This window comes from Lactuca serriola, chromosome 4, assembly GCF_051521515.1.
Source record: "Lactuca serriola cultivar US96UC23 chromosome 4, Lser_US96UC23_V15, whole genome shotgun sequence".
Lineage (NCBI taxonomy): Eukaryota > Viridiplantae > Streptophyta > Magnoliopsida > Asterales > Asteraceae > Lactuca > Lactuca serriola.
The window spans coordinates 52,452,516-52,473,089 of record NC_136411.1 but is presented as its reverse complement, the minus strand read 5'-3'; the positions used below and the strand labels follow the sequence as shown (position 1 = coordinate 52,473,089).

Sequence of the window (20,574 nt, the reverse complement as noted above, 5' to 3'; positions counted from 1 at the left end):
AAAGAAATGGATGAAACAAGAAGATTTTATTGAGTTACATTACATTAACCTAATTTCTACTTGCATAACATATACCAATTGATAATCATACTGGAAAAAGAAACAAAAACACCCAAAAAAATGGGTAAAAGAAACAGCCATTTCCACAAACTTTCTCTTGTTTTTTTTCCATCGAAACTCGGGATTTTGCAAGCTGAAAGAGGAAAAATCAAATGTTAAATGCGAGAAATAGTAACATAATTTCTTAAGTTTGTTTATTACAACATCCTACTTACATTTAATGTTATTATATATATTATTTGTTTACTTAACAAAAATATGAACACAACACTTTATTTGGTTTACATCAATCAGAGTCACATATTCAGTTGAAAAGTAAGTTCAACATAAACAAAGGTATTGGACAATATATATGAATTTTTAAATTTATAAAAATAAAAATATAAACGCAATAAAAGCTAATTAAAATCCAAAAAGCAAGATGCAAGATATACCCTGAAGACTAACCTCAACTGGCATCCAATATTATTAAGTTGGCTAATGAGTGAACCCAATATTATAATCCACATATTGTTAAGTTGGCTGATGAGTGAACCCAATATTATAATTTGCAGTGATGGTGATTATTTGCTTAAGTAGATTATCCTTATATAAAAGTAAAATTAAATTAATTATATACAACTAAATCCATTAGATAAAAAAGTAATCCTCGAAAAAACTAATCTCAACTGGCATCCAATAGACGTTGCATCTGATCTCCGCCAGACCTCTCAATTTTGCATCAACATCTCCATATATCTATGTGTTCCATAACAAAAGAAAAAATTGATCTATAAATTTAAAGATTTTAACCAAATCACCTAAAATATATTGTAAAAATGACTACCTGCACGCCTCAACCAGATTCATGAGCAAATTCACATAATGACATCGGATTTTGATCAAGTACAGTAATTGTTGCAGCAAAGGAGTTTCTTAGTTGATCAATGTTTTGACAGGATACCCCAATGAAACCACCACATTCACACCCAAAAATAACCAGTCTAATAGTTTGTGTTGTCACATGTCGTGTTGCAATTTTCAATCCTTTAAACTTTTTATTATCCTGCAATAAATTGTTGTAGGCAGTCATTAAATCAGTAGCAAACATCGAATTCCAAATAGAAAGGAGGGAAAAAAATTAAAAAAAAATTGTCTATATTCCTAACAATAAATAGTAATTTTATTTGTAGCAAAAACAAAACATTAAAAAAAATAAAAATGAGACCAGAATAGCAAAGAATAAACATTTTAGAGTCAAAATGTGAGTATTAAAATTCATAATTCCATTCCATGGCATGTATGATGAATTTATCTATAAATTAGTGTGCCATTATGTTATAAACTTGTTAATAACTTCATTCCAGGTTATAGAACCGATTGTAGAAGAAATAGTGAAACTAATATAAGAGTCAACACATAGAATCTTTATGGATTTTATCGAGAACGTCAGTCCTCTCTGAATCTTTCTGTTGCTGACTCTGCACAAATATGAATACATAATCACTTTCATTAAACATTTAACTTTTTCATAAAAAAGGTATTAGATTAAACTAAGAAAAAGATTTTTGGTTAACTTACACTTGCATTAAAACTAACTCCTCATTTTATAACACCTCCATTTTCTATTTACTTTTCTTGGCACGACAGAGGGTTCTGTGAACCATTAAATAATAAAAGAGGTCATAAAATATCAAGAAAGAATACTTAAAAGCAAGAAATATAAGTCAATTTATCTAAATTATGTCATAAATGATATGACCCGCCTTGCTATCAATTGGAGTAGAGGAATATCTAAAGGGGAATTAAAAGGTGTAATAATTGCCACCATAAATTTAATAAAAAAAAATCAAGATTAAAAGTAAGAGATAATATTGAGATTTTACATATTCAATACCCATGTATCTCAGATTCTAAAAAAAATAATAAATAAGTATGTGAAAGAAAATCTTACATGTCCATAAGGCCAGTACAAACCATGACTTTGTTGACCAAGATGATTCCCATGAACTCCAAAGGACCTTGCTAGGAAACGTACCTGTTAATGTTAAACATGTAGATTTGGAATCAATGAGGAAGATTGTATGAGTGATGACTAAAAACACATAAATGCAGTTGATAAAACACTAACAGATGGTGATTTTACATGAAGTATTTACATCTCCAAAAGAATTTCAAACCGTAGAATAGATAACAATCATGCAACTGATCACCGGAGAAGTTTTCTACAAACTTCACTGTAACATAGACTTCACCAATTATAACAATCATGTACCTGATCATCGGAGAAGTTTTCTACAAACTTTACTGTAACATAAACTTCACCAGTTATTACTCATCAATATTCAATAATTACCTGCAAACTTCACCATAAGAATTGTATCACCTTCCTTATATGAGTATTTAATAATTCCTGAAGTAATAAATACATGACTAGATGGAATGATGGGGTTGCTGGACAGATGATTCCATAGATATTTCCTCTACTTATGTCTGCCTAGAAAGTTGCTCCTTACCTTGCTTGTGACATATCCAACACTATCATTTGGCAAGTTGTTGCTAATCAGATGTGATGATAGAAGGAACAACCAGGAAAGAAAAAGGGCTAATTAGTTAACCAAAATTCTCAACTAAAGATAGATTTAACCATGAATCCATGTGTATACTGACAACACAATGTAAACAGAGCTTCACAAGACCCTGCACAAAATACAATTCAGATTCAAAAGTCAAATGTAGAAAAAAGGAAAAAAAGAAATATCTCGACATCTATAAAGAAATCAGAGGCATAAAGAGCACTCATTACCACTATTAAGTTCTAACTGTTGGTATGTGATCACTTATAGCTCTGAGGTAACCTGTGGACATCCACCCTTCTACCACCCAGATGAGTATGCAGTCGCAATCAATTCCATCTGATCAAGTTAAACAAAAGTGCTAATAAAAAAAATTCATTCTGTCAACAAAATCCGGAATAAAAAATAGGGTTTTAGATACAACTTGATGTGGAGGTAACGAAAGAGCTGAGTGGTTTTGGGTGTAATCAAAGGAAGTGATCCAATTACATCTGAGGTTGTATACATTTATTGGCAAACTACCGGACAATTGATGGACGTTCAAATTAAACCCAACCCTAATCCAAATTGATAGAAATTAGCAGCAGCATACTCAAAAATTAAAATCAAATTGGCAAGAAACATGAATAACCAAAACGAACCTACTTCTAAAAGGAAGCAAACAACCAATTTAAAGCCTAAATTATACAACTTAAAAAGAAAAAGAGTGGTTGGGTTTTACCTGAGAAGCTTTTTTACTGGGAAGGGCGATTGAATCTCCATTACTCAGTTAAGTTGAATAAGTTGTAGATGGCAAAGTTAACACTTCTTTTGGTCTTTGACTAATCAATTTGCATTAACAACTGGAAGGGAATATTGACCTGCGCCGATAGTGATGAGAAAGATATGATTATCATACAAAGGAAATAGTGATATGCGACTGTAAACATTACCTATTGACAACACATAGAAGAAGAGACGAAAGGCTACACCTGCAACATACAGTAGAAAGAAGAAGGATAAAATAGGAAGGAAGACATAAAACAATAGAAGCGATGGAGGAAGAAATCGAGGAACTCTTTAGCAGGGCAAGTGTTACATACCTCGAGCAAAATCACTGAGAGCAGTGGAAGGAGCTGGAAGGCAGAGGAATGGTCGACCAGATTTAAGCGGGGGCAAGATGAGAGCAGGAAGAAACGATCTATGAAATCAGTGGCGGTGGGGTATTTAGATAGAGATAGAGGAGCCGATAAGGGGAAGCACGACTGGGAGGCGGTCGAGTGTGGGGAAGGTGGAGGAGACATTGAGTTGGAGGCGGTTAGAGAGTTTCTCGAAGAACGTATGTACATCAGTCAAGTTAACCTTTTTTTTTTTCAAATAAGGCAGAGGGAGAGGCGGTGGTGGCCGTCTGATTAAAAGATACATAGGAGCGGGTGGAGCGGAGCAAGGAGGCGGTAGAAAATGAGAGAGTCAATCGTTGTGTGTTCGGAAGAGGAGAAAGAGCGATGGAAAGTCCTGGAACGATAAAAGGATCGATAAAGGCGGTGACGGTAAGACTATTGGTATTGGCTTCTTTAGGTGGTGGACGGTGGAAGGATCGGGAAGTGTTCGAAGCGGTGAATACACACTAATCTCATTGTTATTGGTTAAATTGGCGGTGGAATCAAACAGAAAACACATTATTGTTACTGTCATCCACTCCACTGCCCAAAATTTATGAAAAAGATAAAAAAAACACACCAATAGGAACAGAGTACTGTTCCTAATGGGGGTTATATATATATATATATATATATATATATATATATATATATATATATATATTAAAATTTATAATTTTTTTTCTATAAAATAAAGAATATTAGTTTTTAATAAATAAAATAAATTGTGATATTATATATAATCTGCATAATAAAAATTGGTTATAAAAAAAAATTAATAAAAGTTTTGGATTGTTTGGGTTGATAACAAAGATAGTCTAATTATTTTTATTGGGTTGTGTATAGATATTAAAAAGTTGGGTTGTTATGATCATTACTAGGTGTGAGACCCATGTATTATATGGGTTTAATTAAAAAAAATTAAATATGAAATTTTAACAATTTGAAAAAGTTTGAATTTATAAGAAAAATGAGAAAAAATTTAAATTATTAAAATTAATAAGGCTTTAATGTATTGAATACATTACATATATATAAAACATTTCTAATAAATACTTTACATATATATTACCTTACATATTAAATATGAAATTTTAATTTAATAAAATAAAAAATACAATAAAATGACAAGTGGAAAATAGAAAATTTAGAAATTCTAGAAAATATCATGTGTCCAAATGAATGAGAAGAAGACATGTGACAAAAAACTTTCATTTATCATAGTAGATTTATGGTAGTTATATAACCCTTTATAAAATGATAAATCCTACAACTAGTAAATGGCCTATAACCTTTTAAATAATAACACATATTACAATTAGTAAATGGCCTTTGAAGGTCAAACGAGTACAGAAAAGTAATTTATAGCCCTCGGCCTCAGGATAAGATAGTAATTAAATGTTACTTGATGCTTTTGTTCTTTCTTTTTAAGGTTAAAGTCTTAAAATGGATAAAAGTTTAAGTCTCTTGCCTTCTCAATAATATAAAACATATAATCACAATCCCGATAAACTAAAAAGGAAATTTGTGATAATTAAAAAAGATATATACATTTAGATATAATATTCACTAGTATTTCCGATATGATCGATAGTCTTTTAGGGTTGAAAAATGAAGATTTGACCAAAATGACCTTATGTGAATCTAGTGAGCATGGTTGTTGACAAGGTTAAGGTCTTAAAGATGGGTAAAAGTCTCTCGCCTTCTCAATAATATACAACATAGAATCATAATCCCGATAAACCAAAAAAGAAATATACGATAATTACAAAGAAATATACATCTAGATATAATATTCACTAATATTCCTGATATGATGGATAGTCTTTCAGGGTTGAAAAATGAATGATTTAACCAAAATAACCTTTTATAGGTATCTAGTGAGAATGGTTGTTGACAATGGTGTGTTTTAACTATTTAAAAGAATAGCAATTGCAATAACTAATAATTGCTAGATAAAATAGATAAATGCTCCTTTTCAGTATTATATTTGAGTAAAACAAATTGATCAACTGAGTTTTTCTAATTTTTTGCAGTTGACTTACTTAAATGCTCAATTGGAGGATAAGAGCATTATTATTATTTTTTTATAATCATGGCATTGTTAATTTTTTTTTTTTTGAACTAACAATTTTTATTAAGAAGAAAAGAGAGAAATAAGAGCCCTACCTAGCCATGGGTTAGGCAAGGTAGGAGTACATGACCAATAAAATCAAGAAACATCACCAGAATATATACATAAGATTCTTATTCCGACATTTACATGAATAGATTAATACACCAATTAATCCAATTATATGTTTTTTTACTATTCCTGTGTTTGATCTAAATTAACACCATTGACTTGAATATAATAACGTTTATTGACTAACATACACACTATGTTCTCGAGTTTTTTGCTTTCCATTGAAGAAGGTGGAAAAAACAAAGAAAATTCACGTTGATTAGTTTTTTTTTTCTTCTAAAGATACAAAAGGAGGGAATGTGGGTACATTTCTTTGCTTTTTCTTTTATATATTTCCTTACAATTTTGGAAATATATGGAAGGAAATGAAAGGCTTTATAAAGTATAATAATGACAAACAATTTAAATAATATTATATTTATAGTGAATTAATTTTCTTTAGGCCATCTACAATATCAATTATAGTTGTTTTTCATTTCTAACTAAAGAATATTTTATTGTTTTGAATTAATTTTCTTTATGCCATCTACAATGAGTCAATAATACAGTGTTAAATCTTACTAGCAAACATGGTATATCAGCTTTATAATTTAACTCCATCGTAAATGTAATACTAACATATTTTTTTAAAATGGTCCCCACTAAAGATTAAAAAACCATTTTATATAGTTTAAAATATATATATATATATATATATATATATATATATATATATATATATATATATATAGTTAGGTTATTTTGTTTTCACTATCTATTATGTGCATGTATGACTGATTCTGGACCAATCATTTTAGTTATTTTAAGAAAGTAATTAATGTATATTACATGTTGAAGATATAATAGATATTAATTACATCTTTAGCATTTAAAATGCATTAATTACTTTCTTAAAATAACTAAAATGATTGGTCCAGAATCAATCATACAGGCACACAATAGATAGTAAAAACATTTGAACCTAACTCTCTCTCTCTCTCTCTCTCTCTATATATATATATATATATATATATATATATATATGTGTGTGTGTGTGTGTGTGTGTGTCATATATACTCCCTCCGTCCCAAAATTATAGTCCATCTTTCCTTTTTGGTTTGTCCCAAAATAATAGTTCACTTCTAAAAATAAATAACATTTTTATCAAAATACCCCTTCATTATTACTTAACCAACTAAACATTTAATGGAACATTAAATGCAAAGTAAGGACAAAACTGTCATTTTATTATATAAAGTTAGTGGTAATTAATGCTTTTCTTAATCTGTGTGTTTTTTGTCTGTGGACAATAATATTGGGACGGAAGAAGTATTAGAAATGATGTAAATATATAATAAAAAAGCGTGGTTCATGTATTGCAAGTCTTTTTAAACTTGTGAGGCTAAATCATACATGACAATATATAGCACATTTGCAAAACTATTTGAAAAACGGCTTGATCTTATATTTTCTATTGTAAAGATGAAAAATGATCATAAAAAAATATAATTATTAAAGTTCTTATTTTACTCTCATTACTTTCGTTTTTTCTTTTCTTTATCACAATTTTGGTCATTTTTACGGCCAGTCTAGTCTAAAGCATTTCAAATGGAGGGTCTTTTCTAAAATGATGATGTTATGAGAATTATAGAGAAAAAAATGGTGTATTTATTAGATTATTTCTAAAAGTGGGCAATCATTTATATAATTTGTTATATCTTTATTACAAAAATATTACAAGATCTATTTTTAGGAAAATCTTGCGTCTTTTAAAATAGCATTAATATTCAATATATTATTCTTGAAAGTACAATGAATATATGTACACAAAAAACAACCTAAATAAAATTAATGAATAAATTATCATTGATAACGTTATCATAAAACTTTACTCCATAACTTTTGGTACTTTATTCTCTTACTAATATGATAAGTTCTCATACTAATTGTCCCCAAATAACTTTATGAAAAAATAAGAACTAAAGCATCTGTTTCCTTAGGCTTATTATTCTTTAGTTGGTACCATTTAGTAATCATGTATCAATGATTAAGCATTCTTATACTCGAGGTTGCAAACATCAAGTACTCTACAAAATTTGATTAATAACTATTTACGTAATGTTATTATGCCTTGACAAACTTTAAAATTATACCTTTTATAAATATTATATCTCTTTATCAAATAAATATATTTTTAGCAATGTTTTAAAAACCGGGTTTTTGGTTGAACCGGTATGGTGACCGGTTCCCGGTTCAACTGGTTTAACCGGTTCGACCGCCAGATGAACCGGTTTCTATATTTTTTATGTTTTTTTTTTCTATTTTCCTACACATACATACATATAGAAATTATGAATTTGATGTTTACAAGTTTAAACATTAAAAATACACATAAAATAAGTTGTAGATGAATCCAAATACATTAAAATAACACATAACCATAAGTTTAGTGTTTTACATCAATCCATATACGTCAAAAAGAAAATAGTATAATACTGAAACGAAATATAGTTATTGATGAATACAAAAACATCAAAAGAATTTATAACATTTACCATATGTTTTTATTTAGAGAAAACTAAATAGATTTAAAAAAACCAGCAAAGTTCATTATGTAAATGATTCTTTTTCATGTGTTTTTATTTGGTTTAACCGGTTTATTTTGACCGGTTCAACCGGTTTTTTCTAAAAATCAGCCGGTTCAATCCGATTCATAAATCAATGTAAAACCAATGATAGTTGAACCGCTCCCTCTCCTGGTTCCCGGTCCAACCAGTTCGACCGGCCGGTTCAAACCAGGTTTTTAAAACGCAATGTTAACCTATAATTAGTTGTATAGCAAAATAAGAGAACCCATTATCAAATAAGGAGGAGTTTATATATAAGCTAATCTTTATCTTATCTTACTTGTTGTAACATCCTCTTTCTAGGTATTCATTTCTGAATTTAGCTACTTATTTTTGTTCATTTGGATTTGTCACGACGTGCCATTGGGGCTGCCACGACGTGGCACTCCATTGATGAGAAACGCGCATCCGCGATTGGCCATGGCGTGACATTATGTTTGCCACAATGTGGCAGCCCTAAACCCCTAACTTCGAGATTGGTGCCCTATTTAAGGGCACTAACTCCTACGGTTGTTTCATTTGGCAACTTTCATCTTGTGAAAACAAACCTCATCTAAAACCTTAACCTCTATTTGTGTTTTGAGTGCTTGAACTCCATTGTTGTGAAGGTTGAAGGAAGAAGGAGCTATTGGTGTTGCTTGTGAGTGTGGTTTCAGCTTAGATCCAACATCTTTATCTCATTTCTGACTCATTGGAGGTATAAAGTATCTACCTTGCTCATTATTTTTCTAGATATAGTTCTAGGTCATTTATTGAGCTTTTAGTCCCAAATCTTTTTGTTCTTGGAGTTTGAGTGAACTCCAGAACCCTTGAGTGTATTTGTTAGCTTATGGACCTTAGGGTTGGTTGGAAAGTTGGCGTGCATCGATTATTGAGTTAGTACATGCCTTGGTGTTGTCATTAAGAACTTAGAATTTGAGATCTTGTCTTAATAGGATTTCTTAATGGATAAAGTTGGAAACTTTATCCATGAAGACCTTGAGGGGAACCAAATCTGAGCTTTACAACTGTTAGGATTGAGGATAATAGCTTAACCCATTAAGTTGTTGGTGCCCAGTCCCACGGTGTGGCTACCAGTTCCCATGATGTGGTGACAGGTGTTTCCGCGACCATTTTGCCTGGACGTTGCTACGACATGGAATCGAGTGGCCACATCGTGTGAATTGACTTATTGCCAGTTGTTTTGTCTTGGAGTGCCCACGACGTAGCCTACAGGCAGCCACAACGTGGAGACCTGTCAAAGTTGACTTTGACTGTTGTCTTTTTTACCATGATTGACTTTTAGTTAAATGGGGTTAAGGAGTATAGACTGAGCAAGTACTTCCTTATTGTTGAATAGGTGTTTCATAGTACCGGTCTTTATCGTGTGAGAGCTATTGTGTTTTAGCTGCCATATGCGAGGCGAGTCCTCTCACTATACTACAGGAAACTAGGTGCCGTTTATGCATGTGTCTATGTGACTATTGTTGGTATGATTGTATGTTGTATGCATGGATTTGATCTGGGCTTGGAGTCACTATGGACTTAGGGTTGATGCGAACCCAGGGTTGTTACGGACCTGATACCGCTATGTGTTGTTATATATGTTGTATGTGGTATTTTGAGGGAATTCATTAAGCTTCGTGCTTACAATTGTTAATATATTGTGTTTCAGGTACTTCAGATGATCGAGGGAAGACGAAGGCTTGATTGTACACATCCACCCGCAACTTTTATTATTCCACATGTTTTGATACTTTGATATTTTGGGATGACTGTATCTGATACTTGTGTTTTCTTGACTTGGGCTTTTAAGAACAATATTTTTATCCTTAATTAAAAATGAAAAATTTATTTTGAAAATGGGACATTACAATATTCTATGTGTCTCTCGACCTATCTTCATTCACGGGCTCGCCCGACCCCTCCTCACCGGATCCCTCTTTGGATCCTCCTTTCCCCTATCCTTCTACTTCCTCAACCGAGAACCCCCAACCCACACAAAGGTCTCAGATAAAAGCACCGAACCTCCTTCACCTCGGACTCACCACATGGCCTCCCGCTCCCATTATGACATTGTCAAACCTATTCAGAAGTAAAATCTTCACACCTCTTTTGTTTCTCCTGTTGCTCAGCCGCATTTACGGGATACTAAGGACCTTAACTAGCGTCATGCTATGCATGATGAGTACAATGCTCTTATCTCGAACAAGATTTGGACCCTTGCTCCTTGACCCTAAGTGGTCAATTTTGTTAGGTCGATGTGGATTTTCGCCACAAATGTAATGCAAATGGCTCTCTCACGCTACAAAGAAAGACTTGTAGCAAATGATCGTAGTCAGTAACATGGTATAGACTATGGTGAAACTTTCATCCCCGTTGTTAAATCGATATGAAAGTGTCATCCCGGTTTTCACAAATGTCCTGGTTGTTTTTAGGTTGATGGAGGCTATGAGGATTTTGAAGTCTAGAAAGATGGCAATGGAGGCGACTGTGATTGTTTTTTCTATTTGGTGTATGATTGGATGTTTTGGCAATACTATAATAACATTGTGTTTGAAAAAGAAAAATTAAGATGAATATGATAGTTGAGCGTATTGTTGATTATTCATTTGATTAGTTTGTGTATAGAAATAGTAGGTTTGCTATCAAATGGATTGGTTAGATGCATAATCCTATGAATGTCATCTCGGTTTAATTGTTCTTCTTCTATACCGTCTTGCTATTTTTATTTTTCTACTTTTTTGAAACGGCTGAATTGCATTAAAAACAACACTAGCAAGAAGCTAGTGAAAAACCGAAACTATTACATCAAAATGTTTAAAATTGATTTTGCTAGCTTTTTAATATAATATATGATGTCTTCTACAAAAATTACATATTTTAGTTTTTATAGGTAGTTTCTTATCATCATTCTAACATATATGGATGACAATTTGAATTTCATGGAGATGATCTATTCACATTTTCAACTAACCGAATTGGTTTATCGCATCATATTGATACGATTCACATCAATTACATTAATACCTAAAAGTGATAAAAATCATAAAACCATACCAAATCTACTATAATAAATGAAGGTTTTTTTTGCCACATGTCCTCTTCTCCTTCAATTGGACACATGACATTTTCTAACATTTTTAAATTTTCTATTTTCCACTTGTCATTTTATTGTATTTTTCATTTTATTAAATTAAAATTCACATTTAATATGTAAGGTAATATATATGTAAGGTATTTATTAGAAAGTGTTTATATATGTAATGTATCAAATGCATTAAAGTCTCATTAATTTAAGAATTCAAAAGATTTCTTATTTTTCTTTTAAATTCAAACTTTTCAAATTGTTAAAATTTTATATTTAATTTTTTTAAAATAAACTCATATAATACATGAGTCTCACACCTAGTAAATAGAAAATAACATAAGCAAATTAAAAACTTTAAATAAATCAACTATAAAATGTAAAAAAGACATATTCTGCACATCATATATATATTATTATTTCAAGCCCTCAACGAATCCAATCCAAACTACAACAAACCAAAACAAACTACCTTAACCAAAACTACTACTAATGTAACTCTTCACAACATTGTTGCAAAGTATTTGCAACACAGTTTGGTTAGCCGGTCCCACACACCTCGGTATATATATTATTATTTCAAGCCCTCAACGAATCCAATCCAAACTACAACAAACCAAAACAAACTACCTTAACCAAAACTACTACTAATGTAACTCTTCACAACATTGTTGCAAAGTATTTGCAACACAGTTTGGTTAGCCGGTCCCACACACCTCGGTGTCTTGAACTGATTTAACGCGGATCCTAACCCAACATAATGATCCAGAATCTTTTGGAAGGTTCCCCTTCTTAAAACCCGAAGCTCTAAAGGTCCGATTGCCTTCACTTTTCGTGAACTCACATAACCCGCATCAACAAACGACTTATCCAAACAATTACAACATTCTTTCAAAACAGCATCACTCGCTTCCCCACTAACTTCCCAAAAGATAACATAATGGCCCGGGTCAGATGCAAGATCAACATGGCTTGTAAAGTCAACCACTTCAAGTTTTTCAGCGGTTAAGATTTTGGCAGCTGCTTCAACGGCTAACTGTAGATCTTTCTCAGTGTTTTTATCGATGTTGATTGTGAGCATGAGGTTTCTTCTACAAACAAATTGGAGCTCAGGTGTCGAGTTATGGAACCCGATAACCTTAACCACATCCCCGAGCCGATATCGATACAAACCCGCAAAATTGGTGACCACAACCTCGTACTCTTCACCGATCTGGACATCGGTCAACCCAACTAGTTTGGGTTGACCAACCAGATCGATCTCTATCAAGGGTAAGAATTCAAAATACCCGATATTAGGGAGGACAGCGTAAGTTGTCATCTCTGGTGGCAAATTAGGGTTTACATTTGCTCCAATCCACCCTTCCGATGAGCCGTAATCCGCGCTTAACAACCTTACTTTGCCCGCATAGTGTCGTAGTTTTTTCAAATACGGCTCCATTGACCCGGTCATGATCCCATATATGTACTTACAGTTAGGGAACATTTCAGGAATTAACCCATTCCAGTTGGTTAATTCCTGACACTTTTTGTAAATTTTGTCGGCCAGATCAGGATTTGCGGTCAGAACTTTAGACATAGCGGTTCTCACCGACGGATCCGTGATTCTAGCCGACAGAACTCCTGTTCTGATATCAGAACATAGTTCTTCCCAAACCAGTTCGAAGGTTCTAAAGGAGTGAACGATGCTATGTGCAAAAGTGGAGGATATGATTTGAATTTCTTCATGGAATATGAGTCCACAAAGGAGATGGCAGTATAAAGATTGATGGAAATCAGACCCGAAGATTACTTCGTCTGGGCTACAAGATGGGGTTTGCATGGCCTGCATCGTTTTCTTGAACTGTGGGCTCCGGTATACATTTGTAGTCGCCGTTCCGGCGAGTAAGCCACCTTTGGTCGTGAATTGCTTGCTTCCGAAGATTAAACTCAAAGCTTTTCCGTTTTCAATTGGGAATGCTCTAAAAGACAATAAGAAAAGACGAACATGAGATACAAATCGTTTTATTAGGATTTAGGAAGATTATTGATTCACCGGAATACCTGTTTCTGAAGGCGAAAGAAGTCCGATAAATCTGCATTGTTGTTTCAGTCAGTTCGTCGTTGTAAGGTACAAATTTCGGTTTCCCTTGAGTAGTCCCAGAACTAGAAATTAACATAAACAAAACAGTCAGTAAATTATCAGTTCACCGGAAAACGAAATACAATCTCCGGTCACCGGAGTAGATATGGACCTTAGCGTAATGGTGGTGATGGGTTTTCCGGTGAGCACCGGGTAAGATACACCATCGGCGATTTTTTGAATATAAGGGTCAAGATCTTGGTGCGTAACAACAGGAACACAAGAACTGTAGCTTTGAGGATCAAATCTGCCATCAAGATTCCATTTTTTCAAATACTCTGCTTCGCCATTTTCTGTCAAGATTTTCTTTAACGTTTCAATTTGAACCCTTTTTGCATCTTTCGTTAAAGACTCAAATTCTTGAATAACTGTTTCTGAATCAAATCTTTTCTCCATGTTCTTGATCCTGCAATGAAGAGGTTGCATCGTATTAAAGACAAAGTTTGAAGCAAGATGAGGGAAAGTAGTGGAATGGAATCACCATAAAAATGAAAATGAGAGAATAACAAGAATACATTGAAGGAACAAGAGTTTTTGCGAGATGTCACTTTTCAAATAATGCAATTTGACTGTAAAGTCAACATAAAAGTTACCTGGAATTATCGTGATTTTTATTTTTATTTTGTGGGGTTTGTTTCAACGAGAAAAATGACGTGTAGGACCATTAATGGTTTGGAGTTATGTATTATTTAAAGAGTATATGAAGGAGACAAGATACAAAATCTTATGAAAAACACTGTTTTAAGAAACAATTTGCACATAAATAAATAGAAAAATATTGCAAATATGCTGTCACAATTTCTAATTGACAAATAAAAAGATAAAGACTTAAAGTCTAAATAAGAAGGAATAAAGAAACATTTTTATCTTATTTATTTTAGAAAGAACAAAGTACAAATTTTTTTTTTTCTGATGAATTATGCATATCATTTAAATCATTTTTAACCGTGAAAATTGAAAATGGAAATAGACCTTAAGTTTCTAATTGTTCATTTCGATTTTAAGAAAGAAAAACCTGAAAAATTAAATATTATTAATAAGAATAATGTAAAACAGTAAATGAATGATAGTTTTTAAAGACTTTTGAATTCAACGAACCTCGTAAATGTAAGGTGAAACAAATGATTTTTAATTGATATCTACAGTTAAATACATTAACATCATTGTTTGCAGACAAAAACAAAAAAACTTATGATTTTTAAAATCAGGAATCGGATCTTCAAAAGGGGTCAAGAAAGACAGAGATTCAGGATTAATATGCAAAAACACAATAATTTCTGTTTAGTTTAAATGAAAACACGCACCCAATTCATCAAGAAACAAATACAATATACAGTAGAATCGTGATAGAACTGATTTTTCTTCGATTCTTGATCAAAACAGAGACACCCAAATCGTCAAGAAACACATATAGCATTAAAGATTCACAAATGGTCGATGATGATGATCGTGTATTGAATTCAGTGGATTCAGATGAAAAACAAGAAACAAAGAGTTGGGAGTGTTCCAAAATTTCGTTGATTTCAATACTATTGAAATGAAAAACAGAGTCACCCAAAACACATAACATAACCAATTAAGAATGGAAGATGATGATGATGATGTGTGTGCGACTCAGATGAAAAACAGATACCCAGTTGAAAATAATCAGATTGATATAATGATATCGAATAAAGTGTTGGTCTTGAAGTGAGAGAAACAACGACAATCATTATAATAAGAAGAAATCAAAGAAACTTAATTTGGCTGTTTCTACAAAAATATGCACACAGAAACACACAGTGGAATATAAACAGCTGTGAATCAGTACATTTATTTGTGTGTTTCTAGAGAGAGACTAACGGATTTTAGAGAGAGAGAGAGAGAGAGGCATTACCTTTATGTTTTTGATTTGGGAGAAATGAGTGAGAGAAATGGAGCACAATAGCAATGGAAGATTCTTTAAGAGCAGGGTCATATATATAGGCGTTTACCTTTTTGTATGTATGAACATATTTATTTCTATTATGGGTATTATTTTAATTATTAAATTATATATTTAAATACTTGGTTCAAATGTCATAATGACCAACAAAATACAGATATATTATAATATCTTTCTACCAAGTACCAACATACTAAAGTGTTTTGAAAAAAAATATATATACAATCTTTAGTTAATAATAAAAAAATTAAATTATATTTTATCTTTCATGTCTATAAATATTCATTCTCATTAACATTATGACATGTATTATTATTTTACAATTCAATTTAATTTTATTTGATATATTTCTAATATATTTTTATTGAGATAGTAAAAAAATATAAAATAATGACATATGTCATAATTTTAATGGATAAAAATATTTATAGCTATAAAAAATAAGAAGCAATTTAATTCATCCTATATTAAATTCATTATTGGAAGGGATGTTTGACATGTAGCTTTTCAGAATTTTTGGGCATTTTAGCTTTTTGTTTTAAAACATGAAAAAAAAAAAAAAAGTTTCCTTGAAGACCATGAGATTTTTTCTTTTATTTTTAATAAAATCTTACATATAAAAAAATAGTTTTTGAAAGCTTTTAATTTTTAAATTTTATTTAGTTTTATATATTTAAAAGCTAACAATTAGTTCTACTAAATATCTTTATATAAATAAATAAAAGCTACAATTTAAACTTTCATCTACCAACTAATAGCTAGTTTTCTAAAAAAGTCCAAAACTTATTATTAGTTTGATCTTATGACAAGATACCCAAGAAAATTGAAATTTTTTGTAGTTGAAAATAAAATAAATATTAAGTATATTAACTGATATGAAGCATATCATTTATCTTGGAAAAATATATATTGTTTTCTAGGTGTCTTACAAAATCTTTCAGTTTTTTTTTTCTTATATGTTGAGAATCTATTGTTATTCAAGTTCTTGTGGGATATAAAATACTATCTTTATATATATACGTAAATTAACAAATTAGGCTGTAAATCACTATAGTAGTCGGGTATAGTGAGTATAAGTTTTTCCATTGTTTTTTAGTTAATTATTCTGTATTAAAATATTTTATAAACTTCATAAAAATTAAAACCAACTTCGTCACCATTGTGGATCACCTGTATTGATGATGTGAGATATAGTAATTCATGGTTTTATAATAAATGTCAAGTTGTGAGTATTTATAGTCTTTTTATAATAAAAGAATTATAATATATTTCCCGTTTTAAATTTTGTTTGGACTTTCTATTAAATAAGAAACGCAACAAACACATTTGTATAAATTAACGTGACGTTAGGCTTAGCAGCCTTAAACCACAAATGCAAGCAAGATAACGATAGTAATAGTAAAATGAGATAAAAAGTAAAGACTCTTAGGGTGTGTTTGGTTGGCAGAAAAGGAATGGAATTTGAGGGAAAATGATTTCAATTCTTTCGAATTCATGCGTTTGGTTGGACTTAGAGAGGGAAAAGGATTCCTAAATGAAATAACTATATGGAGGAAAGTGAATTACTTCCAAAGTTGGATGGAAAACATTCCTTCTCATCAAGGAAAGTGGAAGATTACAAAAATACCCCTTAACTTATCAGAAAACCCCCCCACCACTATCACTGACCACCACCACCATCGTTGCTACCACCGCCACCACCATCGCTGCCGCCCACCGCCCACCACCACCACCACCGCTGCCGCCACAACCACTACCACTGTCGTTGTTGCCACCACTGCCGCCACTGCCACCGACCACCACTACCACCGCCATGACCACCACTCACCACCACTGTCGTCGCCACCACCACCCACCATCACCATCGCTGCCACCCACAGTCACTGCCAGCGATGCCACCACCATTACCATCATCGTCGTTACCATTGTTGCCGCCTCCTCCGACCAACACCACCACCACCACCGCCACCGCCACCATTGCCGCCACCACCACCGCTACCATTCCCCACCACCACTACCAATGTCATCACCCACCACCACTGCCGCCACCACCACCACTAATAACACTACCACTACCACTACCAATGCTGCCACCATTGCCGCTACCACCATCGCCACCGCCACCAGCCGCCACTGCCACTACCAGCACCAGCACCATCACCACCATCATTGTCATCACCAGCTGACACTGCCACGATCACCACCACTTCTGCCTCCACAATCAATGTCACCACCACCGTTGCAACCACCATCACCGCCACCACCGCCATTGCCCCCTCCACCACTACCACCACCGGCGAAATTTTACTATTTTTATAATTTTCATAATGTATTTTTACATATAAGTTAGAAAACAAGGTAAAATTAAGCAAAACAGGAAAAAGGGTAATTATGTCATTTTACATGAATTCCAATTCCATTTCTTGCGAACCAAATAGATTTTGGAATTAATTCCAATTCCATTTCCTGCCAACCAAACAACATATGGAACTGGATTCAAATTCCTGACAGATGCCTTTTCCAATTTCAAATCAGATTCCTTCAGCAACATTCTGCGAACCAAACAACACCATGGTTTAAAAGCTTGTATCTGACGCTACGTCTTAACAAAACCTCATGTAAAGTTATATACGTATATAAAAATAAATAATAGTATAACATATATATATATATATATATATATATATATATATATATATATATATATATATAGAGAGAGAGAGAGAGAGAGATAGGTTCAGGTATTTTAAGTAAGTATTATGTTATTGTATGCATAAATGTGGGCCAATCAAAATTAAATAAAAAATTAAATAAACAAATAAGGGTAATTTAGTAATTTGTTTAGTAACTTCCAAAATTAATCCCTATAATCATGGTATTGATTTTAACCTAATCCCTTCCGTTTAAATCTCGTTCCCCTCTTTATCTAAAACCAAATGTTGGCCGATCTGCAAAGGAAAAGGGATATGAGTAGCAGCAACGGTTAAGCGAATCTTCGAAGGCTTCGCTCGATAGGAACAAAAGAGAGAGCGAGGGTTGAGACCTGAAGAGGGTCCGACGACAGGTGGGGCGTCGGTGGCATTGGCTCCGCGGAAGAAGAATTTGTCTGCAATTTAGGATCCACCTCGTGATGAGGTTGATTCTGCTATTGAAGAGTGTCATGGAGCGAGAATAAAAGTGTTGGTGATAACCAGAGACTATAAGTCAACCACAGAGGCCATTTGTAAAGAAATCGGGCATAAATGTGGGCCCTGAAGTCACTTAATAAGGTACATGATTTCATCGAATGTTAGGGAGGTTATATCGATTTTCTTGAGGGCTACGGTGGGGATACCGTAATGCATGTTCTTTGTGCAGCTTCTATGGGTGAACCTGGTTACGGATGGTCCGCCTGCTACTGCACTTGGATTTAACCCAGCTGATGTTGATATCATGAGGAAACTACCTCATAAATCCAGTGATGGGTTCTGTTTCGCTAATTGGTGATTGGTTTATTGTCGGGATTGCAACTATTGGTGTGTTTGTTGTGTGGTACACACTAGCCTCCTTACTGGGTGTCGATCTAATAGGAGAGGACGGGCATATGCTTGTTTCGGTATCTCAGCTCACAATTGGGGAGACTGTTCTTCTTGGCATGATTTCTCAGTCGCACCATTTTCTGTCAGCGGCAACCGAGTCATGGCTTTCTCAAACCCCTGCAACTATTTCACCACCGGAAAAGTCAAAGCAATGACTTTGTCCCTTTCGGTGTTGGTGGCCATCGAGATGTTTAATTCCCTAAATGCCCTATTCTGAAGACAACAGTTTGCTAACAATGCCTCCTTGGAAGAACCCTTACCTCCTTGTTGCCATGGTTGTTTCGTTTGGACTCCTTAGATGAAAGGAACATAAACAGATAGAGGTGCGGGATCATCAAAGTGAACGGAAAGGTAAATCCATCAGGAATAAAAAATTTATTCTTTCATTTTCTATATTTTCACTCGCTTTTTTACCATCCCTGATTGTAATTTTATTTTGAATTTAAATTTTTTGTGTTTGATTCCTATATTTTTAGGGCTTTGTCAAATGAATGAATCAGAATGAGCAGTTTTTTGGCTGCATTTTATGAATTGATTCATATTTCAATTTTTTTTCACTGATTTAACACTTCATTTATGTGGACAGTGCATGATCTTGACAAAGTTGAATTCTGAAAAGGTATCAAGTATGTTTATGTAGATGATTCAATGGATGATATTGGTGAGATTCCAATTCTATTAGAATGGAATCACCCATTCAAATTCTGTTTGAATGGAGTCATGAATTTCAATTCTATTGGAATCATAGAAGTTGATGCTTGAAGAACGGACCACAAAATTGAAACAGACCACATTATTCTTTTAGAATGTATTAGTCGTTATTAGATTTTGATGTTTTCTTTCCCGTTTTGAAATTTTTTTAGTTTTATTCTTTAACAATAAATGTAATTATTAATAATTGTTACCCGTATTCTATAAGAAATAATGTATTTTTTGTTTTTATTATTCAATTGATTGTTCAAGAATTTATTATTCTACAAGAAGTTTTTAAATTCATGATCATGAAATAGGTTTAAAAATACTTTTATTGTTTATGGTTCTAGAATATTTTTATTTTTCAATATACTCATAAACATATTCTGTCAGAAAGTCCGAATTAAAAGAATTATAATTCGTAAAATCGGATTTTTAAAATTAATAGAATCTATGATCTCTTAAAAAATACAATTTTCCTTTATTAAATATATATTAATTGACTAAATTACCCTTGTAATTAATTAAGATGATAATTTTCAATTATATTTAATTCAATAATATATATTAATCACTTCCTATAAATAAATAAATTTGGTTGGTCCGCATTTATGAATACAATAACACAATAATTATTTTGAATAG

General features: G+C 32.6%; 1 protein-coding gene, 1 long non-coding RNA gene and 1 pseudogene across 7 annotated transcripts; 1 reads left to right on the top strand and 2 right to left on the bottom strand.

Moving 5' to 3' along the window:
• Positions 1-229: 229 nt before the first annotated feature.
• Positions 230-4,184, bottom strand: LOC145101575 (uncharacterized). Of its 5 annotated transcripts, XR_013705718.1 has the most exons (9): positions 3,698-4,184; positions 3,548-3,586; positions 3,337-3,475; positions 2,846-3,172; positions 2,315-2,739; positions 1,994-2,077; positions 1,621-1,695; positions 887-1,520; positions 230-798 (listed from the first exon to the last, which is right to left on the bottom strand). It is a non-coding gene; the product is annotated as an uncharacterized LOC145101575 (long non-coding RNA). The 5 variants fall into 5 exon arrangements; XR_013705715.1 differs by having other exon boundaries at positions 231-798; positions 1,994-2,739; XR_013705719.1 differs by having other exon boundaries at positions 231-798; positions 1,994-2,739; positions 2,846-2,954.
• A 7,808-nt stretch (positions 4,185-11,992) lies between these two features.
• LOC145101574 (jasmonoyl--L-amino acid synthetase JAR6-like) lies at positions 11,993-15,677 on the bottom strand. 2 transcript variants are annotated; one of them, XM_079038790.1, is made up of 4 exons: positions 15,611-15,677; positions 13,847-14,140; positions 13,656-13,757; positions 11,993-13,573 (listed from the first exon to the last, which is right to left on the bottom strand). In XM_079038790.1, exons 2-4 carry the CDS (start codon positions 14,128-14,130, stop codon positions 12,244-12,246), a joined length of 1,716 nt encoding a protein of 571 aa, XP_078894916.1. In that variant the 5' UTR covers positions 14,131-14,140; positions 15,611-15,677; the 3' UTR covers positions 11,993-12,243. The 2 variants fall into 2 exon arrangements, with proteins under 2 accessions (XP_078894916.1, XP_078894915.1); XM_079038789.1 differs by lacking the exon at positions 15,611-15,677 and having other exon boundaries at positions 13,847-14,419.
• A 3,111-nt stretch (positions 15,678-18,788) lies between these two features.
• Positions 18,789-19,538, top strand: LOC145098371 (calcium-transporting ATPase, endoplasmic reticulum-type-like; annotated as a pseudogene).
• Positions 19,539-20,574: the final 1,036 nt, after the last annotated feature.